Raw genomic sequence first — 27,238 nt, 5'->3', positions numbered from 1 at the left:
CAGGCTTGGTGGTGCACGCCTGTAATCTCAGCTACTCTGGAGGCTGAGGCAGGAAAATTGCTTGAACCTGGGAGGCAGAGGTTTCAGTGAGCCAACACCGTGCCATTGCACTCCAGCCTGAACAACAAGAGTGAAACACTGTCTCAAAAAACAAGACAAAACAAAACCCATCAGATCTCATGAGACTCACTCATTATCACGAGAGCAGCATAGAGGAAACCACCTCCATGATTCAATTACCTCCACCTGGTCCCTCCCTGGGCACATGGGGATTATTATAACTCAAGGTGAGATTTGGGTGGGGACACAGAGCCAAACCATATTAAGAACTAATTGTTTAATGGAGAGGCATCCATTAAATATAGACACACATAAAACCCACAACTACTTTTGTGTAACAACTTCTTTATTTTAATTCTATTTTTACACAAAGGCAAAGAGAATAGGGAGTGGGGAGGCAGGAATAATGCTGGGTCACCCCCAGCAAGTGGGGAAGAGCCTGCAGCCAAGAAGAATGAGTCAGACTGCTCTTCTCTGGCTTTCTTGGTAACAGCAATGAACAAAAAGAAGACCAGGCATGGACTCAAGGCTTAAGTTAACAAGGTCAGTCTGTTCAGGCCAATGGAAAGGAAGTGTCAGATCTGTCCAATCCATGTTCATGAAGAGGAAATAAGGCCTAGGTACGTCTATTGAGGCCTTGGCTCTGGTGGGCTGGGGTCCTTCTCTTTGAAGGTCTAGGTCGCTGTCCCCAGGGCACATAGGGGCCACGGGGACGATACCTGGAAAAACCCCTATGGACCACAGGGGCAGGCTGCTGACAACAGGGTGTGGGGAAGCAGGGCACAGGCAGCTGGGGACCAACCGTAAAATTGTCTTCTAAGGGGAAACCTGTATAGGTTGATGAGGGGACATCCGAATGGCAATAGAACTGATCCGACTGGAAAGTATGATCTGAGGAAAAACAGACATCTGGGGAACCCAGTGGGAACCGGGGCATTCCCTGGTAAAAAGGAATGGGAGGAGGGGGAGGAGGAAAATGAGGAGGGTGTGAGGGCAGGAGCGGGGGCAGGGGCAAGCACTGGGGTGGTAGCCCAAGCAGGGAGGGGCGTCTAGGGGAAGGCAAAGGTGGAGACCTAGGAAAGGCCAGGTGATTTCTGTTGGCCTGGGGTGGCCCTCCCACTGTCTGGCCAGGTTTTTTCTTCTTAATCCATTTGCTCACCGGGCGGCGCTGGGGCAGCTCCACACCCCAGGCGTCGGCCACGTGGGCCAGCAGCAGCTGGGAGAGGCAGCGGTGCACGCGCCCGTTCCAGTGCACCCCGTCCCCGTGCAGGTTCTCTCTCGCGTGGCGGAAGTAGAAATGCAAGTCCAGTACATCGAAGTTATGTTTTCGTGCCTCGGTGGCGCTGTAGAAGTTGGCTTCGACCACTGTGCTTTTCAGGGTTTCAGTGCGCCGCCGCTGGGGCGGGAGGAAACGCCCGGTGACTACCTCGCCCACGGGCATGGCCGTGTTCCACACCAGGAGGCAAGACTCGGGCAGCACCTGGCCCAGGCGCTGGAACAGGTTCTCCAGGTTCTCCAGATAGCTCCACCAGAAGTCCGAACCATATCTGGAGACGTCCCAGAGGCAGGAGTTCATGATGACCAGGTCAGGGGCGTGCTCGCCCGACTGCAGCTCTTCCAAGATGGTCTGCAAGTACTCGGAGTACACGCGGGTGAGGAAGTAAAAACGCACCAGATGGTGGTCGGAGCGGAACTCGCGGACCTCACGGTAGTCAAGGCCATTGTGCATGGGGCCCCGCTGGCCTCCGTCCAGCAGCTCATCTCGTTCGAAGTTCAGCTCCCCCTTTACTTTGAGTTGCTTGGGAGTGAGCAGGCAGTCCTTCTGCAGCAGAAGCACCAGGTCCTTGTACACGGCCCTATGCACGGAGTCTCCCAGGATGACCACGAACTTATTGTGGAGCAGCTGCCGCACTTCAGAGGCCCGCAGAAGGATCATGACGCCCAGGGTGAATGGCCTAGCTCCTTCCTTTGCACAGGGTGGGTCTGCGGATGGCTAGGACAGAAGGAGAGACCGGCTGGGAGGGACTCACCTCTGGGAGGAGCGCCCAGTGTAGGTGGGGGGTAGAAAGAGCATGAAGAGGATGGAGCCAGGGCCTCTGCCCAGAGGGAGTGGACCTGGAGTGCCCGCATAGCAGGCGCCGCCAAGCCCAGACCTGGGGGATGGGCGAAAGGGCAGGAAAGGAACCAAAAGCCTTCTTTGTCTAGCCGCAGTTTAGGCCTGGGGCTTGACCTCTGAACGCCAGAAGCTGCTCTTGGAGGTTCAGGTTCCACCCGAAGGGGAGGAGCTAAGTCAGATCCATGCTCCCTAGGGCTGGGAGTGCTAGCAGGATGCCTAGCCAAGAGCCTGGAGGCAGCCCAGAAGCGGAAGTGGAGATGGTTAGCACTATTCCACTGTTAGATAATGAGGACAGCAAGTAAGCAAGAACATGAGAAAGTTTGTGATGTAATGTTAAGTGGAAGAAGTTACATCCCATTCTGAGTGCCCTATCACTGAAACTATGTAAAAGAGATATGCATAGATAACACTGAAAGGAAATATGTAAAAACATTTTCATAGAATAGGATTATGGATGACTTCCCTCCCCTTTTATTTTTGTAAATATTCATTGTAGTCTTACATTGCTTGTTATAACTTTAAAAGAATTAAATGAAATGCAACAGGTAACACAAAGGAAGAGCACATGTGCTAGGTTAAAAACATAAAAACAGGCCAGGCGTGGTGGCTCATGCCTGTAATTCCAGCACTTTGGGAGCCCGAGGGGGGCGGATCACTTGAGTTCAGGAGTTGGAGACCAGCCTGACCAACAGGCTGGTTTTTAGAGAAACCCCGTCTCTACTAAAAATACAAAATTAGTTGGGCATGGTGGTGCATGCCTGCAATTCCAGCTGAGACTGAGGCAAGAAAATCACTTGAACCCGGGAGGCAGTTGTGTTGAGCCGAGATCTCACCTTTGCACTCCAGCCTGGGCAATAAGAGCAAAACTGTCTCAAAAAAAAAAAAAAAAAAAAAAAGGAAAGAAAGAAAAAGAAAAAATAAAAACATTTCTTTTACAAGGAAGTAGCTATTTCTCATCAATAGGACTGAAAAAGATCAAGATAAAACTGGAAATAATTTGAATACGTTTTGGCTGTGATATTCTTTGCTTTACATTTGAAGATAATAGGAATATGCCACTCCAAAATGTCCATTTTAGCATGAGGATTGTTTTGAGCAGAAAGCAACTGAAAATCGACTGATGCAAGAAGTTATCTGTCCTCCTCTTATCTGCCCTAGAATCAGGGCATAAATTTCCCTTTGAGGAAAGTAAACACCCTTCCCCCAACCAGGGAAAGTATAGCAACTCTTAGCAGACAGGTTATCATCTTTTTCAACAAAGAAAGGGAGTGGACACCAAGATGATTTTTTTCGGAAACAGACCTTACTGCAATAGCCCTTATCTTCCATGAGCTCCCTTAATTTATTTCCTAGTCCCTTTCCCACATCATCCCTTTATCATCCCTTAAAGTCCAACACCCCTTGAGTTTCAGTTTTCTGGTGCACTCCCTGCCTACAAATATTAATTTAAAAATTGTGTTAGCCGGGCGCGGTGGCTCAAGCCTGTAATCCCAGCACTTTGGGAGGCTGAGGCGGGTGGATCACGAGGTCGAGAGATCGAGACCATCCTGGTCAACATGGTGAAACCCCGTCTCTACTAAAGATACAAAAAATTAGCTGGGCATGGTGGCACGAGCCTGTAATCCCAGCTACTCAGGAGGCTGAGGCAGGAGAATTGCCTGAGCCCAGGAGGCGGAGGTTGCGGTGAGCCGAGATCGCGCCATTGCACTCCAACCTGGGTAACAAGAGCGAAACTCCGTCTCAAAAAAAAAAAAAAAAAAAAAAAAATTGTGGTGGGTGTGGTGGCTCACGCCTGTAAACCCAGCACTTTGGAAGGCTGAGGTGGGCAGAATCACTTGAGCTCAAGAGTTCAAGACCAGCCTGGGCAACAGGTGAAGCCCCATCTGTATACAAAAATTAACTGGGTATGGTGGTGCACTGCTGAGGCGGAAGGATGGCTTGGGCCTGGGAGGTTAAGGCTGCAGTGAGCCATGTTCCGGCCACTTCACTCCCACCTGGGCCACAAAGTGAGACCCTGTCTCAAATAAATAAATAAATGAACAAATAAAATTTCTAGGTCTATATCTTGGCAACACACACAAAATAAATAAATGAAATTGTGTGCCTTTTCTCCTGTTAATATGTCTTTTGTTAGTTTAATTTGTACACCCCCAGGTACTGAAGCTAAAAGAGTAGAGAAAAAGTTTTTCTCTCCAACGCATTGGATGCAATGTTAAAAGCTGTGAAACTCATCTTCAAAACTTCAGATTATTTCAAGCTGCCATTTACAACTCATATGCACAGATGACTAAACAGTAGAAACACTAAAATACTGCTAACAGATTGCAAATGGGAGGAACATGGCATCCACTTCATCTACTTACACAAAAGCCATGAAAATCTGGTGTGGCATGGAATTTGTAAGATTTTATGCATTAGTAAACATTTTAATAGTGGTGGGTGGATAGCTATTATTAAATTACACATTCAAGTTTTGAAAGCTATATATCTATTTATAGTTTTAAATGGGTATAAATACAAAAATGAAATATTAAAATAGGTAGACTATTAAGTTTCATAAGAGAACAGTTGAAAATATTGATGTCTTCCCCATAAAGAATCTTCATTAAAACATTTTTGCGGCCGGGCGCGGTGGCTCATGCCTGTAATCCCAGCACTTTGGGAGGCCGAGGCGGGTGGATCATGAGGTCAAGAGATCGAGACCATCCTGGTCAACATGGTGAAACCCTGTCTCTACTAAAAAAAAATACAAAAAATCAGTTGGGCATGGTGGCGTGTGCCTGTAATCCCAGCTACTCAGGAGGCTGAGGCAGGAGAACTGCCTGAACCCAGGAGGCGGAGGTTGCGGTGAGCCGAGATCGCGCCATTGCACTCCAGCCTGGGTAACAAGAGCGAAACTCCGTCTCAAAAAAAAAAAAAAAACATTTTTGCTATCAGAATAAAAGTTTTGGCTGGGTGCAGCAGTAGCTCATGTTTGTAATCCCAGCATTTTGGGAGATTGGGGCAGAAGAATTGCTTGAGACCTGGAATTTGAAACCAGCCTGAGCAACTTAGCAAGACCTTCGTTTCCAAAAAAGAAACAAAGAAAAACAACAAAATTGAGGCAAACTCCAAATCCCTTTGGGACTCCAGTATGTTCATTTGTTTAGATTCACTTATTCCTCCAACTCAAGCTTGATAAATGCCTACTATATGCTCCACATAGGGAGTATAAAAAAAGGTAAAACATGATCCTGCCCTCAAAAAGCAGATCGAAAATACTAATTGCTAATTGTACTGTTAAGTAGAAAGTAGAAAGTGGTAAAGGCCATGAGCTGTCAAAGTCCAGGGGTCTTTGGGAACAGTATTCCTTTTCACTCTAGACCCAAGTCTCCAAAGTGCAAAATTCGAAGACAGAAACCCTTTCCTATTGTGTTTCCAGAGCTCCCATGCCACCCAGCTCAATGTGCCTTCTCTGGGCCAGCACTCTGGCCATAATCTGTGTCCCAATACATCTTCTTCCACTAATACAGTTCTGTCCCGGAAGCTGGCAGATCTGTGCTGTCTCTGCTACAGTGTTACTTTGTTTAAATGCCCTAATGCATTCCTCTGGGAGTGAAGTGCCCTAGACTTGGACAGATACGTGTTCAAGTCCACTATTTAAAAACTGTCAGAAATGGAGGCACTTAAGAATTAAAGGAAAGTAGAGCATGTCACCCCAAAGTATATCTCTCTGATATAAATATTTCTGGGTGAAGTTGCTTGAGAAGCAACGGTGGCAGAAAGGGTCTCCAGAACTGCCCTTTCTTACCAAGCCATAAAAATTCCTGTGGAAAAGCGGCCTTCTCTGCACAAACATGAGAAGATAACCCTTGTTTCCAGTGACTTGAGAAGTTAGGCTGCAGTGGAGCTGTAAAAATAAACTTACTGAAAAAAACCCTTATCTTCCACTAGCTTTACACTCCTCCATTTATCTCCTAGCCACACCCTGGAATTTACTACCCTTGGTTTATACCCATTTGTTCTGTCATTTCTTCACAAAATGTGTGGTTCTTGGTCTAAAAGGTATAAAGGTTTTCTGCTTTGGCCATTTCTTGGGGTCTTCACTCATATGAGGGTCCCCATGTACATGTAAAAATTAATAAAACATACATGCTTTCCTTCTGTTAATCAGTCTTGCATTAAGTTGGTTCCAAACCCACCCCAAGATCCCACCTTAGAACTAAAACGAGCCGAGGTTATGCATAACCTTCCCTACAGAGTACTAGTGAAGAGCATTGCTATTGGAATCATACTACGTGGATTTGAATCTTATATTTGCTAGCTTTTTGAACTTGGGTAAGTTATTTAGCCTTTCTATGCCTTAATTTTCCAGATTTGTAAAATAGACCTGTTAATACACTTCATACATCTGATGTGAAAATTAAATTTAAACTGCTTGTAACAATGCCTAACAAGTAGTAAGTGCTGATAAGAGTTAGTTATTATTATTAAAGGTTGAGCATCCCTAATTCAAAGTCCCAAACACAAAACTTTTTTTTTTTTTTGAGACAGAGTTTCACTCTTGTTACCCAGGCTGGAGTGCAATGCCTCGATCTCGGCTCACCGTAACCTCCGCCTCCTGGGTTCAAGCAATTCTCCTGCCTCAGCCTCCCGAGTAGCTGGGACTACAGGCATGCGCCACCATGCCCAGCTAATTTTTGTATTTTTAGTAGAGACGGGGTTTCACAACATTGGCTAGGCTGATCTTGAATTCCTAATCTGAAGTGACCCACTTACCTCGTCCTCCCAAAGTGCTGGGATCACCTGAGGTCAGGAGTTAGAAACCTGGCCAACATGCTAAAACCCCCTCTCTACAAAAACACAAAAATTAGGTGGGCATAATGATGGGTGCCTGTAATCCCAGCTACTTGTGAGGCTGAGGTGGGAGAATTGCTTGAACTCAGGAGGCGAAGTTTGCAGAGAGCCGAGATCTTGCCACTGTGCTCCAGCCTGGATGGCAGAGCCAGATTCCATCTCAAAACAAAAAACAAAACAAACAAATGAAACAAACAAAAAAAACCTGAAATGGAAATGAGATTATTGATAAAGAGCACTGTAACTGTAACAGGATTAACAAAATCTGGGAGAGAGATCCAAGATGGCTGATCACTAGCAGCTCGGGATTGTAGCTCCCAGTGAAAACGCAAAGAACGAGAGGACGCCACACCTTCACATGAATTCTTGTTGCTCACGCATCAGGAGATTCCCAGCGGAGGAGCCCCACGGGTTGCCAGTGCGACTCTTGTGACCGGCGAGGCGGTTTTGCCGGCGCCTCGGAGCGTCGGTTCTTGGTGCAGAGTCAGAAAAGCACCGTCAATCTTAACGCTGCTGATTGAGTCGGCGCAGTGGGTTGCTCAGATTTTGGCGCTGAGAATCAGTAAGTTCGACGTCCACTCAGAAACCCAATTACAAAGACGGTAATTATAAAAACCACAGATGGATAAATCTACAACGAAGGGAAGAAAACAGTCAAAAAAGACTGAGAATACCCAAGATCAAAACGCCTCTTCCTCAGCAGGGGAACCCAGTTCCTCATCAGCAACGAAACAAGGCCTGATGGAGAACGAGTGTGTTCCAATTACAGAAGCAGGCTTCAAAACGTGGATAATAAGAATCTTCTGTGAATTAAAAGAACTTGTTCTAACACAATCTAAAGAAACTAAAAACTTTGAAAAAAAGTTTGACGAAATGTCAACAAGAATACAAAATTTAGAGAGGAAAATAAGTGAATTGATGGAGCTGAAAAACACAATACGAGAACTACGTGAAGTATGCACAAGTTTTAACAGCCGAATTGATCAAGCAGAAGAAAGGATATCAGAGGTCGAAGACCAACTCAATGAAATAAAACTAGAAGACAAGATTAGAGAAAAAAGGATAAAAAGGAATGAGCAAAGTCTCCAAGAAATATGGGACTATGTGAAAAGACCTAATCTACGCTTGATAGATGTACCTGAATGTGACGAAGAGAATGAATCCAAGCTGGAAAATATGCTTCAGGATATTATTCAGGAAAATTTTCCCAACTTAGTAAGGCAGGATAATATTCAACTCCAGGTAATACAGAGAACACCACAAAGATATTCCTCAAGAAGAGCAACTCCAAGGCACATAATCGTCAGATTCACCAGGGTTGAAATGAAGGAGAAAATACTAAGGGCAGCCAGAGAGAGAAAGGTCAGGTTACCCACAAAGGGAAGCCTATCAGACTTACAGCAGATCTCTCAGCAGAAACCCTACAAGCCAGAAGAGAGTGGGGACCGATATTCAAAATCCTTAAAGAAAAGAACTTTCAACCAAGAATTTCACATCCAGCCAAATTAAGCTTCATAAGTGAAGGAAAAATAAAGTTTTTTGTGAACAAGCAAGCACTCAGAGAATTCATCACCACCAGGCCTGCTTTACAAGAGCTTCTGAAAGAACCACTACACATAGAAAGGAACAAACAGTATCAGCCTTTTTAAAAAATACCAAAAAGTAATACATCATTATTAATTTTAAATTTAAATTGACTAAATTCCCCAATTCAAAGACAGACAGGCAATTTCGACAAAAAACTAAAACTGTATGCTGCATCCAGACCCATCTCACATTCAAGGATACACAGACTCAAAACAAGGGATGGAGAGAGACTTACCAACCAACCAGAGAGCAAAAATAAATAAATAAAAAGCAGAAGTTACAATTTTTGCCCCTGATAAAATAGTATTTAAAGCAACAAAGATCAGAAGAAGCAAAGAAGGACATTATATAATGATAAAAGAATCAATGCAACAAGAAGAGTTAAAGGTCCTAAATATATATGCACCCAATACAGGAATACCCAGACATACAAGACTTATAAAGACAGATCAATGAGACAGAAAATTAACAACGATGTCCAGGACTTGAACTCAGATCTGGAACAAGTGGACGTAATTAACATTTATAGAGCTCTCCATTTTACACAAAATGTACACTCTTATCAGTACCGCATCATATCAACTTAGAAGTTTAAACGAAATGTTGGTTGGCTCCTTGTTTGTTACTCTCTTCCCTCATTTTCTTTCATGTCTCCATTATTAAGGACAATTATAGGCATACCCATATTTAGACTGCATTCTAGCCCAGGCAACAAAGCAATACCCCCATCCTCTCTCCCTCTTCCTCTTTCTCTTTCTTCTTCTTCTTTATTCTTTTTCTTATTATTCTTTTTCTCAAAAAAAAAAAAAAAAAAAAGACAAACAAAATCTGACACCCTCAAGACTGTCACTGTGGGAAAGAATCATTTAAGCTAAGAGAGGCCAAGCAAACTTAACAAAACCAAAATGACTTCTAAGGAAGTGAGTATAGAAAAATAATTTGGAGACATAAACCTTCTCTGATTAAAAAAAAAAAAAAAAAAAAGGTAGATAGCACCCATTTTCCTAGCTCTTTTTATTTATAAAAAATGAAAACAAAAAAAAGGATTCGAAAACGGCCAGATCAGTGATCTTTTAAGCCTAGGAATTTTTTTCAGATTTGGTAAGTACACTTATTTATTTTGGTAACTATTTTATAGGTTCACTCATTAACTTAATAAGGATCACTGAGAGCCAAATATCGCACTGGGTGCAAGGAGTAGGAATGAAAATGCAATTTTGGCTGGGCCTGTAATCACAGCACTTTGGGAGGCTAAGGTGGGCGGATCACTCTTGAGGTCAGGAGTTTGAGACCAGCCTGGCCAACATGTTGAAACCCCGTCTCTACTAAAATATAAAAAATTAGCTGGGCGTAGTAGCATGCACCCCTAATCCCAGCTACTCAGGAGGCTGAGGCAGAACTGTTTGAACCTGGGAGGCAGAGGTTGCAGTGAGCCAAGATTTCACCAATGCACTCCAGCCGGGTGACTGAGCGAGACTGTCTCAAAAAAAAGGGCAATCTCTTCTCTCAAGAGGCGGGGTAAGGAAATGGGCACTTAAAGAGCTGGCTGCTAAAATTGATGCATGTAAAGGAAGCACCAGAGACTGTTAGAAGAGTCAAGCCAGAGGGAGGTTTATGAACAATCATTGGGAACTGATTGTGACTTCAAATTAAAACAGAATTTAAAAAAAAACTTTCATGGTAATTTAAAAAATCATAGTTATAAGTAGTTTCATGTTTTTTTTTTCTGTTCTCAAGGTAAACTTTGGGCTTAGGCTAAAGCTGTCACAGAAATATGCATTAATAATGTCTACTGCCACAATAAATGCCTTTCCAGGAGCTTGTTTATATTTCCCTGTTTGGGGATAATTAATTTTTGAATAGCTTTCTAAGCTATAAATTACAACTCACAGACTGTTGTACAATGATCACAAACCAAACACACAGCATTTATTTTTCATTAATGTTTTATAGTAATTATGTTGATGTTTTCTCATTGATCTTTAGTTACAACAAGAGGGACTCTGAAATAAGCCAGTTGCTCTAGAGACCCTGTAGAGAAGTTTTAAACCACAGAGATAGTCACTAGCAATTAGGATGTTTTGACTTGTTGTAGGAAGTACTTGTAACTAACTTAGAAGTTTCTTGCATATGACCAACTGTCTTAATACAGTATTGTACTGGAAATGTAAATGGTTAATTTCCTTATAACTGCATTTTGGGGAATCTAACCAAGTTTGAACTTTCTAAGATTCTCTTAAATTTTAGTGGTACGGATGGTACAAATAGGGAATTATTTTTAATGAACTCACCTGTACAATTTACCTATGTTTTGACATTTGCTTAGTTTTCTAAGTGAATTTAAACTTGTCAAAAATTAAATTACATGCCATATATAGTTTTGAAAGGAAAAAGAAAAGCAAACAATTTGAACTTTTCTTTGGGAAAATTTCATGACTTGTGGACTGAGGATTCTCTAGAGACTCATAATTTGATTTGAGGCAAGTCAGTTAAATCCAATGTCCCATACAAAACCAAAGCGGAGGAAGCAATGCAGGCCTATTTTAAAAAGTGGCTTTAGGAGCAAATAAAAAATACAGAAAACTACTGGTAGATGCTATGCTGTGGTAAGTAATGCAATAGAAAAATAATTGCCAGGCCAGTGCAGTGGCTCAATTCTGTAATCACAGCACTTTGGGAGGCCAAGGTGGGCAGATCACTTGAGGTTAGGAGTTCAAGACCAACGTGGCCATCATGGCGAAACCGAGTCTCTACCCAAAATACAAAAATTAGCCGGGCATGGTGGCATGCGCCTGTAATCCCAGCTACTTGGGAGGTTGAGGCAGGAGAATCGTTTGAACCTGGGAGGCAGAGGTTGCAATGAGCCGAGATTGTGCCACTGAACTTCAGCCTGAGTGACAGAGTGAGACTTCGTGTCAAAAAAAGAGAGAAAAAAAAAAAAAAAAAAAAAAAAGTAATTGCCAAACAATCACTGGAAAGACTGTTAACTGATTTGAATCCTCTACCCTCAATGACCTCACTTCCTACGTAGGTCTCATATCTGCAGTCTATTAAGTAATTCAGTAAAAATTTAGAGAGCACCTGGGTATATCTAGGGCTGTGACAGCTGTCACTATACATTTGGCTCACATCCCCCAACAACGATTAGGCTTCCCCTGTGAAACCCCACATCATGAAACTGCACCATACTGCCTGTATTTCTAAGCTGGTTCTTTTTTTTTTTTTTTTTTTTTTTGAGACGGAGTTTCGCTCTTGTTGCCCAGGCTGGAGTGCAATGGCGCGATCTCAGCTCACCACAACCTCCGCCTCCTGGGTTCAGGCAATTCTCCTACCTCAGCCTCCTGAGTAGCTGGGATTACAGGCACAGGCCACCATGCCCAGCTAATTTTTAGTATTTTTAGTAGAGACAGGGTTTCACCATGTTGACCAGGATGGTCTCGATCTCTTGACCTTGTGATCCACCCGCCTCAGCCTCCCAAAGTGCTGGGATTACAGGCTTAAGCCACCGCACCCGGCCTAAGCTGGTTCTTAAACACACCTAAAGTCATGCGAGCTAAATGAAAAATGTAAACTAGAATAAAGATCTTCAAACTGGGCACCATGTAATCATAGATTTACTTTGTGGAGGCAGGAATCACTTCGGATATATTCAATTTGTATCATTCCTACTAGGCTGCAATCTGAAATTTGTAATTCTTTTTAAATAAACTATCAACAGAAGACACTCAAACACTTTCAGTCTGAAAATGACCAAGTATAAACATTCTTAAAGCAGCATATTTTCCCCATAATAATAGCCTAATGTAAACAACTCCTATAGATTACAGAAAGAAATGCAGAGGGCATTTTTATGAATGAAATGGAGGTTCTTAATAACTGATACGTGGGAGGAACGGTGGGGAAAAAAAAATAACTGATACGCAAGTAACTTCTCCTATAAAAACAAAAGGTAAAACTATGGACCATGCATTCCAGTGACCTGACTTTTAAAACTTTTGTCTTACAACCTTTCGTAAATATTCCCTAAAGTAAATAGTCAAAGCAAGTCGTAAACACAAAAGCGTGATTTCAATCATGTACAGTCTATGGTAAACCTCTACATGATGGTCTTGAGTCATTATTCAAAGTATATTTGCTAACTTCCTACCTATTACCCCTTTAACACAAATGAAAGACACCAGGAGGTGGTGCCTGGCTTTCAACTCCAAGACACAAAGAAGCCAGAGATGGACTCTGCTCCTGGCCTGCTGCATGCTCTTGGACTGGTTGCCCACAGTTCTGAACCAGTTTCCATTTCTGTAAAAAGGGAATAATATTACCTACCTCGTTGAATAATAGTGAAGATGAAAAGAGATTGTACATTAGCAGCCTAATACAAGGCCTGCCAGACAGTAGGGCCCTCTAATCCTTTGAGTCAGCAAGCCCTCCCCACAACGATTCCAGAGAAAACACAGGCCTGCAGACAGAACCCCGCCTGGATTCCTCCGAAACCTTCAAATCCTCACCCAGTTTCCCACCCTCCTGCAAAGGCAGAAAGGTACCTCCTTAGTTGTAAAGCTCCCTCAGCAGCTCAGGGACTTTGCTTCAGGATACCCCCAGTGAGGGGATAATTAGCATTCTGCATTTTCTTTACCCTCCTTGACCTGGATCCTTCCTTTTAGCATTAAACACATTCTAGTTTCTTGCTTTGAAAAAGAAAGAAAACGTCTTTGACTCCACCTCCAGGACAGTCCTATCTTTTGCCTCCGCTCCAAGGCCACATTTTTAAAAAGACTTGCTTGCACTGACTGTGTCTAGGTCTGGGCCCCACCTCCCACTCACTCCTCCGTTTACTTTAATTTGGCATCTGACTGCACAAAAGCAAAGAAATGTTTGTTACTAAATCACGGATGTTTCCCTTGTTGCTCTTTTCAGTGGCCACTTTTTGGTTTTTACAGCATGAGGGGTGGGGGCGATACTGACTGCTCCCTCTGAGAAACCCAGCCCTTGAGTCCGTGTATTCATGACACCCTGCCCTCCCCCAATATCCTTTGAGGGTTTCTCTTTCTCAGTTTCCCAAATGTTGGTCTTTCTCTCTTTCTTTTTCCTCCTCCACTTCCCAGTCTTTCTCAAGGCCCACTGAAGGGCTCCTTTCTTCTCTTTTTCAACATTCTTATCCTTGGATGTCTACCCATTTTCAGAGTGTCAGGCAAGGAGGTAACCATATGCCCCTATTTGCCCCAAACAGTTCTGGTTTCTGCCTGTTTCCCCGGAATGATTAGTAGCACCCCAAACCCATGAGTCCTGGTCTGGATGATAACAACGGACTATCCCCTTATCAATTCCTGTTTGTATGTAGATGACTGAGAATTGTGGCAATAAAGCACAGTGGCTGAGAGGGAGGGCTCTGGGGTCGGCCCCCTGGATTTAGATCCTGCTCCACTGCTTACTAGTCCTTCAGTTCCTGGGCTTATTAAGCAACTTCTCTGCTCTGAAGAAACCTCACCAATAAAATGGGCACAATATTACTACAGTTTTCTTAACAAGTGAGGGTTCCATGAAAATATGTAAAGTCATTAGCATGACACCACCACATGTGCTCAGCGAATGTAGCTATTATCTTTGTCTCTGGCCCAGACCTGTCTCCTGAGTTCCAGACATAGTCAGGTGGAGAGAATAAAGTTCTCTGGGGGTGGGGAGCAGGGAGTAGGAAAAACAGTCTATGCAGGCCTCCCTCACTTCCCAATTCTCTCTCTTTTTATTTTTTTTTAAGAGACAGGTCTCACTCTATCGCCCAGGCTGGAGTGCCATGGTGTGATCACTACACCTTTATCTCCCTGGTTCAAGCGATACTCCTGCCTCAGCCTGCTGAGTAGTTGGGATGGCAAGTGTGTACCATCATGCCCAGGTAGTTTTTTTTTTTTTTTTTTTTTTTTTTTTTTAATTTTTTGTGGAGACAGGCTCTAGTTTTGTGGCTCAGTCTGGTCTCGAACTCCTGGTTTCAATCAGTCCTCCTGCTTTGGCCTCCCAAAGTGCTGGGATTATAGGCATAAGCTACTGCACCCAGCCACTTTCCAATTCACTAGATGTGGGGAACACTCCCTTGTGAGACCCCTAAAAGGCGTGAGTCTCACTATACGGTGAATTTGATCCCAAACACAGTTTCCTACTGGAGGCAGTCGAGCTATCCGGGAATATAGGAACTGAAAGATGAATGATCAGTTTCTAATATCAACCACAATATCGTTTGGGCCTAAAACTATGCGTTGCTGCTAGACCGAGTAACCCCCTACCAGCAACCAGTGCCTGCTTTTAACCTTTTTATGACTTTAAGAATAAGTTTTAACCTTTACTTACCTAATTGCCTTGTACCCTAGATAATGGTTTAACTGTCGATATTTGCAAAGCAAAATGCCACCATAAGGGATGGCTTTGATTCCTGACTCAGAGATTCCTGAATGGGGAAGTTGAGTTAAGTTGAGTCAGGAGTAGACAAAGGAGAATCTGATTAAAAGATATTCTGATGAGCAAAACCAAAAAAACTTTTCACATCTCAGTTCTAAAACAAGGTCAAACCAGAGATACCTGCAGCCAGGAGGAATGATGTTTGGATGTAAACAAGCCTTGTGAACAATGTTTGGATATAAACAAGCTTTGTGAATAATGTTTGGATGCAAACAAACTTTGTGATTGTAGAAAATTTTGTTACTTTTTACAACTTGATCCCATATCTGACTTCTCTATTGTATAGGCCATGTGAGGCATACATTTACATTCCTCTTACTATGAGGTAAACCAAAGCCAAGAAAATGTATTTATTCCTGGCCTTTGAAAAATAAAATTTGCTGTTTAGGCACAGCCTATCAGCCCTCCAGATGCCTCGCTTTCTCTCTCTCTGTCTTTATTAATTTTCCAGGCGCACTCCCTCTTCCAGGTATTGGGACCCTCTTGCAGGTCGAGAGACCCCCAGGCAGACGTGCCTACCCGTCCCGGACGGTCCACGACAGCTAGACACTCATTTATCCTCCCCTCAAACTGTGGCTGAATTCCTCACATAATTGTCCAGTGACCTTTGAACAGTCTCCCTAAAGGTAAATATTGCACTGACCAACAATGGGAATGATGGTAGCAGACTCTCACCATATAGTTTCAGAGAGCTGCTGTATAATTTTGCTTGAAGCACTGGCTGGGAATACAAAATTGAGTGGAAATAAACTGTTTCTGAAATGTGTGTGTGATAACCTGCTTTTTGCCAGCTAAAACTAACTCTCTCAGACTAAAAGCTGTTCAGGCTTTATGTTAGCTCCTTGAGCCGGACAGACTCCATCTTAGCTTCTTCATTTTAGTTATTTTCCCACCATTAAGTATGTAACTGTAGTATGTAGCTGGGGCAGGCTGACACTGGGCATCTCCAGGAATGCATTTGTTGATAAGAGGCCAAGTTAAGTGGTACCAGCAGAGCCTGGGAATGCAGGTGCTGTCAAGCACCCAAAGCCCCCATTATCTATAAGTTGTATGTCTTTCATGATGACTTTACCCCTTGAACCTGCCACTGTTTTACTTCCCATGTATCAGTTTATCTTTTAACTTTTTGCTTACTCTGCTGTTGTGAAAATTTGCTTCAGCTAAGCTCCCCCTCCCCTTCAAAACTAGGGTATAAAAGACCACCTAACTTTTTCTTAGGGGCTGAGAGAATTTGGGGCGTTAGCCACCTCTCAGTCGCTGGCATAATAAAGGACTCATAATTTAATCTCAGAATGGGGCGCGTTCCTTGACTCGCATGGGTACAACATGTGGATAAAGTCATGTTTATTTTTGATGACTGGTTTTGTTTCAGTTATGAATAAATAATTAAGCAAATCTGTATCCTAGCAATCACTTAAAAATTTTTATGCTGGCTGGGAGTGGTGACTCATGCCTGTAATCCCGGACCCTGGGAAGCTGAGGTAAGAGGATCCCTTGAGCCCAGAAGTTCAAGACCAGCCTGGGCAACATAGTGACACCCGTTTCTTAAAAAGAAAAAAAAAATTTGATGTCTAACGAATAGTGGAAACAATATATATATATTGAAGATATATTTTAGGTAGGAGTGGAATGTTGCAGTATATTTTGGAAAGCTGAGCACAGTGATCAATGTCATATTTGTTTTTGGTTTTAAGGTTAAATTTTTTACTTTCCCCAAAGTTTTCTTAGTCCTTAAAAAGTTTGTATTTGATTAAAGCATTATTTTTAAAATGGTATTGTTTTAGTTTTATATGTTTTCTACTGTAAAACTTCATCATCTAGGTTTAAAAGTTCAAATTCATTGCATTCTGTTAACTTTTTATATCTTGGGATATGATCCTTTCTTCTTGGGATCTTCAGAAAGGCTGCGGGGAAGGATAGGTTTTGTGGAAGCCCAGAGAGCTTTTTCTCATCTTTATGTTTGTTTCTGACTCACCTTTGAATGTTCCCCAGGCCCTTTCCTCTTACCGAAATTCTGTTCCTTCATTAAGACCCACGTTAAAAGACAATTTTGTTAGAAAGCCTTCCTTACTCTCCCAGACAGAAAAATCTCTCCTTCCTTTGAGGGATGACTTAACCCTTGCTTCTCTTTTGTTCTAGAATTAACTGTCAGGTGCCATTCTACCTTCTTTTATGCCAGTTCTGGATGGCAGAAGCGGTCTCACCCATTCTTGTACCCCTCAGGACCCAGTGCCTGTGCCTAATAATCACCAGCACTCACGGAGCACTCAATTTGTGCCAGGTCTACTCCATTCTCACAACCCGGTGAGGGAGGAAATATTACTTTCTCCATTTTACAAATGAGTAACCTGAAGCATGGAGAGGTTGTATAAATTGCCTAAGGTTGGCCGGGTGTGGTGGCTCCTGCCTATAATCCCAGCACTTTGGGAGGCTGAGGTGGGTAGATCTTCCAAGGTCAGCCTGGTCAACATGGTAAAACCCAGTCTCTACTAAAAATACAAAAATTAGCCCAGTGTGGTGGCACACACCTGTAATCTCAGCTACTCAGGAGGCTGAGGCAGGAGTAGCTTGAACCCGGGAGGTGGAGGTTGCAGTGAGCCAAGATCATGCCACTACACTCCAGCTTGGGTGAGAGAACGAGACTCTGTCTCAAAAAATAAATTAAAAATAAATAAATTGCCTAAGATTGCCCAGCTAGTAAATGGCAGAACTATTCTTTTGACAATGTATCATCTTCTTTTCTTTGAGGCAGGGTCCCACTTGGTCACCTGGGAGTACAGTGGCATGATCATGGCCTCAACTTCCCAAGCCCAAGCAATCCTCCCACCTCATCCTCCTGGGTAGTTGGGACTTTAGGCTCACATCACCACACCTGTTAATGATAGTGAATCTTCCCATCGATTAGATAAGCTTAAGGTTTCCTTTTGTTTCTTTAGGAAGAAGTGTGGCTCCAAAGCCTGAGCTTTTAATCTCAGCTATAAATATTTGTTTAAAATAAGAGGGAAAAAAATCATCTTATCTAGAAAAAAATGTTTGCATGTAGCTTTGTTACTCTCTGTTGAAAAACAAAACAATATTTTGTGTGTAGCTTTAAATTTTTCCATGAGAAAACAAAGCGGGTGTGAAGTAACTTAGTTCAATTTTCATCACTCCGTTAGCTAGCCTTCTTAAAAGCCAGCAGAAAACCCAGGGCTGCACTAAAGCTTTATTTGTGTTTCAAATGTTTCGGCTTATGCTGACTACTCTAGATTCCCACAAGTGGCTGAATTAAAAGTTCATATGGATAAAAAAGTAGGGCAGGCCGGGCGCGGTGGCTCAAGCCTGTAATCCCAGCACTTTGGGAGGCTGAGGTGGATGGATCATGAGGTCAACAGATCAAGACCATCCTGGTCAACATGGTGAAACCCCGTCTCTACTAAAAATACTAAAAATCAGCTGGGCATGGTGGCACGTGCCTGTAGTCCCAGCTACTCAGGAGGCTGAGGCAGGAGAATTGCTTGAACCCAGGAGGTGGAGGTTGTGGTGAGCCGAGGTCGTGCCATTGCACTCCAGTAACAAGAGTGAAACTCTGTCTCAAAAAAAAAAAAAAAAAAAAAAAAAGTAGGGCAATTGGAGAGCTAATAATGAGGAGTGCTTCCAAGTGATGAACAGGTTGGATTCTGACAATTCTGCTCCAGGACTAGCCACAAAAGTCCATTTACTCGTCACAGGAATCTGGGGTTGAGTCAGCAGGCCTGGATTTCTTCCACTTCTAATGCTTACTTTATCTTTGTGCTACTTAGTATTTCATCTTTTAAACGGGGGAGATAGCACCTATGCTTCTCTGAAGGGATTACACAAAAGAGTTTTAAAAATGGATATTATTTTATTATTGTTATTATTATTACTATTTTTGTAGTATCTAAATTCTATGTGTAACAGTGTTTCTATGGAAAAATTTTTTTCTTTTCTTTTTATTTTTTTGTTTTTTTGAGGTGGAGATTTGCTCTGTTGCCCAGGCTGGAGTGCAGTGTCGTGATTCACTCACTGCAACCTCCACCTCCCAGGTTCAAGTGATTCTCCTACTTCAGCCTGCCAAGTAGCTGGGATTACAGGCACCTGCCACCATGCCCAGATAATTTTTGTATTTTTATTGGAGACGGGGTTTCACCATATTGGCCAGGCTGGTCTCAAACTCCTGACCTTGTGATCCACCCACCTTGGCCTCCTAAAGTGCTGGGATTACAGGCGTGAGCCACCACGTCCAGCCTTCCTTCCTTTCTTTCTTTCTTTCTTTCGTTCTTTTTTGAGACAGAGTCTTGCTCTGTAGCCCAGGCTCCAGTGCAGTGGTGCGATCTTGGCTCACTGCAACTCCTCCTTCATGGGCTCAAGTGATTCTCCTGCCTTAGCCTCTGGAACAGCTGGGATCACAGGCATATGCCACCATGCCCAGATAATTTTTGTATTTTTAGTAGAGTCTGAGTTTCACCTGGTCTTGAACTCCTGACCTCAGGTGATTCACTCACCTAGGCCTCCCAAAGTGCTGGGATTATAAGGCCTGAGCCAACCTGTTTCCGTAGGCGCCCGGTCTATGAAAAAATTTTTTTTGAATTTAAAAGTGAGATTATAAAAGCAAGTCTCAGTCAGGTAGAGTGGCTCACACCTGAAATCCCAAAATTTTGGGAGCCAAGGAGGGAGGATTGCTTGAGACCAGGAATTCAAGTCCAGCCTAGATCCCTGTCTCTCCAAAAAAAAAAAAAAAATTTAAAAATTAGCAGGACGTGGTGGCGCACTCCTGTGGTCCCAGCTACTCAGGAGGTTGAGGTGCAAGGATTCCTTGGGCTCAAGAGTTTGAGGCTGCAGTGAGTTGTGATGCCACCACTGTACTCCAGCCTGGATGACAGGGCAAGACACTGTCTCTGTCTTGGCTTTTACTTACACTATGTTGTAGAGGATTCTGGAAACTTGAGCTCCCATTGCTTTCCCTGTTGGCTGCGCAACTGAGGACTTGCCAGTTTCAAGCTACAAGCGAAGTCCAGGGACTGAGGAACAAGAATCTGTGCTGGAGAAATGAATGCCCCGCTTCCCAGGCACACAGACTAACTTCTGGTATTAGGCCTTTCCCCAGGCTATGGTTTTTCCCTCTTCAGAGCCAGCCATGAACCCAGGGGCTTTTCTCTCTGCTGCCCTGTTCAGCTGAACTCCTGCTTCTCTTTTCTCCTCCAGCTCCAAAAATAAGTCAACAGCTCCGCACTGCCTACCTTAGAGTTAATTGTGAAAATCAAATGAAAAGCTGTGTAAACGCTACAAATGCTCACTGCTATTGTTATTCTGAGCCACCTTAGCATATCTAGAAGGTGGGCTTAGTGGTTAAGGGAGATTTCCAGTTAAATCACGCATTTAACTTGTTATTTAGCAAAACTAATTATTTAACATACTCTCCAAAAAGTATTAACATGTTTTACCAGTTTATCTCTTTTTTTTTTTAGATGGATTTTCGCTCTTGTTGCCCAGGCTGGAGTGCAATGGCGCGATCTTGGCTCACCGCAACCTCCGCCTCCTGGGTTCAAGCAATTCTCCTGCTTCAGTCTCCTGAGTAGCTGGGATTACAGGAATGCGCCACCATGCCCAGCTCATTTTTTGTATTTTTAGTAGAGACGGGGTTTCACCATGTTGACCAGGATGGTCTCGATCTCTTGACCTTCGTGATCCACCCGCCTCGGCCTCCCAAAGTGCTGGGATTACAGGCGTGAGCCACCGCGCCCGGCCCCAGTTTATCTCTTTATTATTCTTAAGAACTCTAAGAAGGTCAGGCACCATGGCTCATGCCTGTAATCCCAGCAACTTTGGGAGGCTGAGGTGGATGGATCAACGGAGGTCTGGAGTTTAAGACTAGCCTGGCCAATATGGTGAAACCCTGTCTCTACAAAAAATATAAAAATTAGCTGGGTGTGGTGTCATATGCCTGTAACTCCAGCTACTTGGGAGGCTGAGGCATAAGAATCGTTTGAACCTGGGAGGCAGAGGTTGTGGTGAGCCAAGATAGCACCACTGCACACTAGCCTGGGCAACAGAGTGAGACTCAGTCTATTTAAAAAAAAAAAAAAAGGAACCCTAGGAAATACATACTTTATTTATTTATTTATTTGAGACAAGGTCTCACTCTGTTGCCCACAATGGAATTCAGTGGCAATATCATGGCTCACTGTAGCAACTCTGCAGGCTCAATTGATCCTTCCACTTCAGCCTCCCTAGTAGCTGGGACTACAGGCCTGTGCCACCATGCCCAGCTCATTTTTATATATATTTTTAGAGACAGGGTTTTATCAGGTTGCCTTCACTGGTCTTGAACTCAGACTCAAATAATCCACCTGCCTCCGCCTCCCAAAGTACATGGATACTCACAATTGTGAGCCACCGCACCTGGACTACCTACTCTAATTTTCTCCATTTTACACATTTAAAAATTAAGGCTAACAGATTGAGTAATCTGCCCAAGGTCATCCATTTTATAAGAAGCAGTGCTGTGAGTAAAAACTGATGCCAAGCCCCTGTGGTCAACCACAACATACAAGATTTCAGACAACCGATGCCTCACATTCCTTCTCTACTTCACAGCTGAGTTGGCGTTTCCTTTCACCGACCATTTTAATACATTTACTAATTTATCAATCACTAATTTTGTTATTGCCAAACACCAGTTGTCTCTTTAATGTTACATGGGGTGGGCTGGAGCAGGCTAGGGTGTTGATTTGTCTCTACAGTATGTGCTCAAGAAATGACAGTCTCAAGAAAGGCTGGTCAGAAATGCCAGCTTAATGTTTCAAATAAAATGGAAAAACTGAAAAGTACTTACTCATTAAAGTAACTGGTGATTTTTAAGCATCTCTCTCAGTTGATTCTAGATCTCGTCCCTAGTTAGCTTTCTTCCTCTCCTGCAGATCATTGTGGCCAGATGGGAGATCTCAGAGCTTGGGCTGCAAGGGAAATAAGTTAGCCTCTGGGTGCTGCTATGCTTGCAAGCCAGTGTCTGGGGAGAAGATGACATTTCCGGTAGCATCTGGGGCAAATGGCAAAAACGAGTCAGCATTTACTTTCTTGCTTTAGGAAGCGGAAGACTAGTGACCGAAGCTTCAAGACTTTGACATGTACGAAAACACGAAATGGTAAGTCAATACAAAAGACAGCGTCTTCCTGGAATTTGGTTTTGAGCTTGTTTTCATTTCACCTTTCTCAGTAATCTGGGTGTAGCTTATTTTGACTCTTCCTTTGATTGAACAATTCAGACCCTCGGCTCTTATTGTTCTTGCTGGTGTGGTGTGTTCACAGCTGAAAAGGTGGTCAGGAGGGAAAAGGAGGAAGTGAGAAGAAAGAAACAAGGAAACGGTAAGAAGAACTCTCCTTTTCTAACTAATCACAGCAACCTCCGCCTCCTGGTTCAAGAGACTATCCTGCCTCAGCCTCCCAAGTAGCTAGGATTATAGGTATGTATCACCACACCCAGCTAATTTTGTATTTTTTTTAGTAGAGACCAGGTTTCTTCACATTGGTCAAGCTGGTCTCGAACTCGCAACCTCAGATGATCTGCCTGCCTCCACCTCCCACAGTTCTGAGATTACAGGCGTGAGCCACCGTGCCCGGCCAATTTTTGTATTTTTAGTAGAGACAGGATTTCACCATGTTGGCCAGTCTGGTCTCGAACTCCTGACCTCAGGTGATTCACCAGCCTTTGCCTCCCAAAGTGCTGGAATTACAGGCGAGAGCCACTGCACCTGGCCACAACCTGCTTTTAAATCCTTTCACTTCATCTCTTCACTGCCCTCTTGATGGAAGAATAGCCCAGTCCACACTACAGGAAATCACACGCCTGAGCCACTGGCTTCAGTAGACACAGTACATGGCAGAGCAAGACAAGAACTTTCTGCTTCCTCCCCTAGTGTTGTATTTGAAACCAGCAGGTAACTCAAGGGGACAGCGTGCTTAAAAGGGAGATGGTCAGCCAGGCATGGTGGCTCAAGCCTGTAAACCCAGCACTTTGGGAGGCCAAGCCAGGTGGATCACCTGAGGTCAGGAGTTCGAGACTAGCCTGGCCAACATGGTGAAGTCCCATCTCTACTAAAAATACAGAAACTAGCTGGGTGTGGTGGCAGGTGCCTGTAATCCCAGCTGCTTGGGAGGCTGAGGCAGGAGAATCACTTGAACCTGGCAGGCAAAGGTTACAGTGAGCGGAGACTGTGCCACTGCACTCCAACCTGTGTGACAAGAGCAAAGACACCAAAAAAAAAAAAAAAAAAAAAAAAAACAGGGTGGCATGGCAGGGGAGATGGTCCTGATTGATTAGGTGTTTTCTTTTATCTGGAATAATATGATTTCAGGGAGGGGAATATAATTTTCCTTACAAGTACCAAGATGAAAAAGAAAAGGAAAAAATGAAAAAAATGAATCAGAAAAAAAAGAGAGAGAAAATGAAGTTTTAAAAGTTTTTCTCAAAACAGTGAGCCTTCTATAGGTGGTTTTTTGTTTGCTTGTTTGTTTGTTTTTTTTTTGGTCACCCAGGCTGGAGTGCAGTGGTGCCATCTCAGCTCACTGCAACCTCTGCCTCCCGGGTTCAATCAATTCTCTGCCTCAGCTTCCCGAGTAGCTGGGATTACAGGTGCCTGCGCCACCATGCCTGGCTAATATTTTGCATTTTTAGTAGAGATGGGGTTTCACCATCTTGGCCAGGCTGGTCTTGAACTCCTGACCTGGTGATCTGCCTGCCTTGGCCTCCCAAAGTGGTAGGACTACAGGGGTGAGCTACCACGCCTGGCCTCTATAGATGTTTTAAACACTTCGGGATAAATTCAATATTTCTCCATCAAATGGTACTGTTGGGGCTTAAAATATACTACCCCAATGCATGACTACAGAAGATCAGAATATGCCACCCCTAGATACCCCTAATCCCAGCTCCTTAAGAATCACTTCGGCCAGGTGCAGTGGTTCACGCCTGTAATCCCAGCACTTTGGGAGGCCGAGGCGGGTGGATCACGAGGTCAAGAGATCGAGACCATCCTGGTCAACATGGTGAAACCCCGTCTCTACTAAAATACAAAAAATGAGCTGGGCATGGTGGCGCGTGCCTGTAATCCCAGCTACTCAGGAGGCTGAGGCAGGAGAATTGTCTGAACCCAGGAGGCAGAGGTTGCGGTGAGCCGAGATCGTGCCATTGCACTCCAGCCTGGGTAACAAGAGCGAAACTCTGTCTCAAAAAAAAAAAAAAGAATCGCTTCAACCCAGCAATTGCAGTGAGCCAAGATTGCACCACTGCACCCCAGCTTGGGTGACAGTGAGACTTCATCTCAAAATAAAAATAAAAAATATGCCACCCCAAAGTTATTTGGCGTATTTCAAGCTGATTATTCTGAGCAACTGCAGACACAGGAGTATCTCTGAAAAGCTGTCCTTTTGTAAAATATATATATATATATATATATATATATTTTTTTTTTTTTTTTTTTTTTGAGACGGAGTTTCGCTCTTGTCACCCAGGCTGGAGTGCAATGGCGCGATCTCGGCTCACCGCAACCTCCGCCTCCTGGGTTCAGGCAATTCTCCTGCCTCAGCCTCCTGAGTAGCTTGGATTACAGACACGCGCCACCATGCCCAGCTTATTTTTTTTGTATTTTTAGTAGAGACGGGGTTTCACCATGTTGACCAGGTTGGTCTCGATCTCTCGACCTTGTGATCCACCCGCCTCGGCCTCCCAAAGTGCTGGGATTACAGGCTTGAGCCACCGCGCCCGGCCACAAAATATATTTATATTTATAAAAGAAATCTACATTAGTCAAAGTATCTATCAGGAAGTCCTGCTCTCAGACAACTTTTATTACCTGGGAAGCTTTTTATTTATATAACAAAACAACCTTTATTTACCACCATCCTGTAACTTGTCACTAGCTCTCACAGAAGCCCCAAGTCCTTGTTCCTTCCTATAGCTCAGGGTAAGCTTCCATCATCTGGCTTTTCTTTGAGTTTCATGTGTGGGTGCACATAATTAAACATGTTTTTTCCTTTTTTTTTTTTGGTTTTCTTTATTTTTTATTTTTAAAAAATTATTATTATTATTATTATTACGATTTTTTTTTTTTTTTTGAGACGGAGTTTCGCTCTTGTTACCCAGGCTGGAGTGCAATGGTGCGATCTCGGCTCACCGCAACCTCCGCCTCCTGGGCTCAGGCAATTCTCCTGCCTCAGCCTCCTAAGTAGCTGGGATTACAGGCACGCGCCACCACACCCAGCTAGTTTTTTGTATTTTTAGTAGAGACGGGGTTTCACCATGTTGACCAGGATGGTCTCGATCTGTCGACCTCGTGATCCACCCGCCTCGGCCTCCCAAAGTGCTGGGATTACAGGCTTGAGCCACCGCGCCCAGCTATTATTATTATTTTTATTTTTATTTATTTATTTTTATTTTTATTTATTTATTTTTTTTTTGAGACGGAGTTTTGCTCTTGTTACCCAGGCTGGAGTGCAATGGCGCGATCTCGGCTCACCGCAACCTCCGCCTCCTGGGTTCAGGCAATTCTCCTGCCTCAGCCTCCTGAGTAGCTGGGATTACAGGCACGCGCCACCATGCCCAGCTAATTTTTTGTATTTTTAGTAGATACGGGGTTTCACCATGTTGACCAGGATGGTCTCGATCTCTTGACCTCGTGATCCACCCGCCTCAGCCTCCCAAAGTGCTGGGATTACAGGCTTGAGCCACCGCGCCCGGCTATTATTATTTTTAAAGACAGGTTTTCACCATGTTGGTCAGGCTGGTCTTGAACTCCCAACCTCAGGTGATCAGCCCGCCTTGGCCTCCAAAGTGCTTGGATTACAGGTGTGAGCCACCACGCCCAACCGTTTTTTGTTTTTTAAATTGAGATTTAGTCTCATTATGTTGCCCAGGCTGGTCTTGACCTCCTAGAGTGATCCTCCCACCTCAGCTTCTCAAAGGCATGAGCCACTGAGCTAGGCCAAAAGTGGTTTTTCTTCTGTTCATCTGTTTTGTGTCAACTTAATTTGTAGCCCAGCCAACAAACCTAGAAGGATGGAGAAAGCCATATTCCTCCCCTGCAGTACAGAATAACTAACAAGAGTAACATATTTCAAAATAGTACTGAATTACATGCTCTGAAGGCTTAGTTTTGTTTTTTTTTTTATATCGTACGCTACTTATGTAAACTGGATGATAATATGACAGTGTCTTTCTTTGAAAAATATCATTTTACTTTATATCACTGTCTACTCAGTGTGTGGCTTAAAATTAATTCCATACATTATACATTAGTTTCCTCCTCTTGTCTACGGCCATCAATAAAGTTATCTTGCATTTCCCCATGAATTTTAGTACAGTCATTACCACGAAATTTAATACAATCAAGGCAGCACTCAACTGATATCCTTAGTATTTATAATTCAGAGTAGTCTGTTATATAACTTTGAAAATCTGCCATTATTTACTTCTAGCAATTCTATAAATGAATTGCAAATCTTTCAGTTCTGGAGGTTTCAGCTAGTCTGTGCACTGGGAGAATAAAAGAACAACCTCTGTAATCATTCCAAGACCAGAGAACAGAGGAACTGTAATAATGCAAATGATAATCACACTCTTTAAACTTAAAATAAAGTTGTTTGAGATCAAGAGATTTTCAACTGACTTTCTTGCTTCCAAGAGCTTATGCTCTGTGTAGACAGCTACTATTGCTATTATAGTAACTAGTGTTATTCTGGCCCCATTTCATGTTTAAAAGCTCAGTGGTCTTTTATTTTTTACCTACCAAACTTGGCTTTTTCTTCAACAATAATGACAACTTATGCACACACAAATGTGCATAATGTTTTACCCTGCGAATCTGCTTTCACACACAGATATCCTTTAATATTAGCAACTCGTTAGTAGTTACAGCCACAGAGAAATTTAAACTTTTCTTCATGCAAGCCATTATCATTTTATCTACATTTTCTATTTTAAGGAACACAACTTATTTTTCTAATCTTCTTGGGAATCCTATAAGCGGGCCAGAAATCAGCCAACTAAATATATACTTATACGTGCATTAATTTCAGCTGACCAGTGTATGCATGTGCTTAAATCTATTCCTGGCTGCCTTAAACAGATTGGACCAAATTTGGCAAATCACAAAACTATGTTTTTTCCTTGCTCGTCTGATTTAAAATGGTCTGCGTATT

General features: G+C 43.3%; 1 protein-coding gene across 1 annotated transcript in view; it reads right to left on the bottom strand.

Annotated features, from left to right (window-relative positions):
- Window positions 1-388: 388 nt before the first annotated feature.
- The window catches only part of PCED1B (PC-esterase domain containing 1B), a 171,651-nt gene continuing 144,801 nt past the window's right edge, over window positions 389-27,238 (bottom strand). Inside the window, 3 exon segments of the mRNA XM_074403184.1 lie at window positions 389-709; window positions 712-2,053; window positions 21,879-21,999. Coding sequence (XP_074259285.1) covers window positions 687-709; window positions 712-1,996 — 1,308 coding nt within the window. The 5' untranslated portion in view covers window positions 1,997-2,053; window positions 21,879-21,999 and the 3' untranslated portion in view covers window positions 389-686.

The sequence above is a fragment of the Saimiri boliviensis genome, chromosome 7, assembly GCF_048565385.1.
Source record: "Saimiri boliviensis isolate mSaiBol1 chromosome 7, mSaiBol1.pri, whole genome shotgun sequence".
NCBI lineage: Eukaryota > Metazoa > Chordata > Mammalia > Primates > Cebidae > Saimiri > Saimiri boliviensis.
This window is presented reverse-complemented; position numbering and strand designations above follow the sequence as displayed.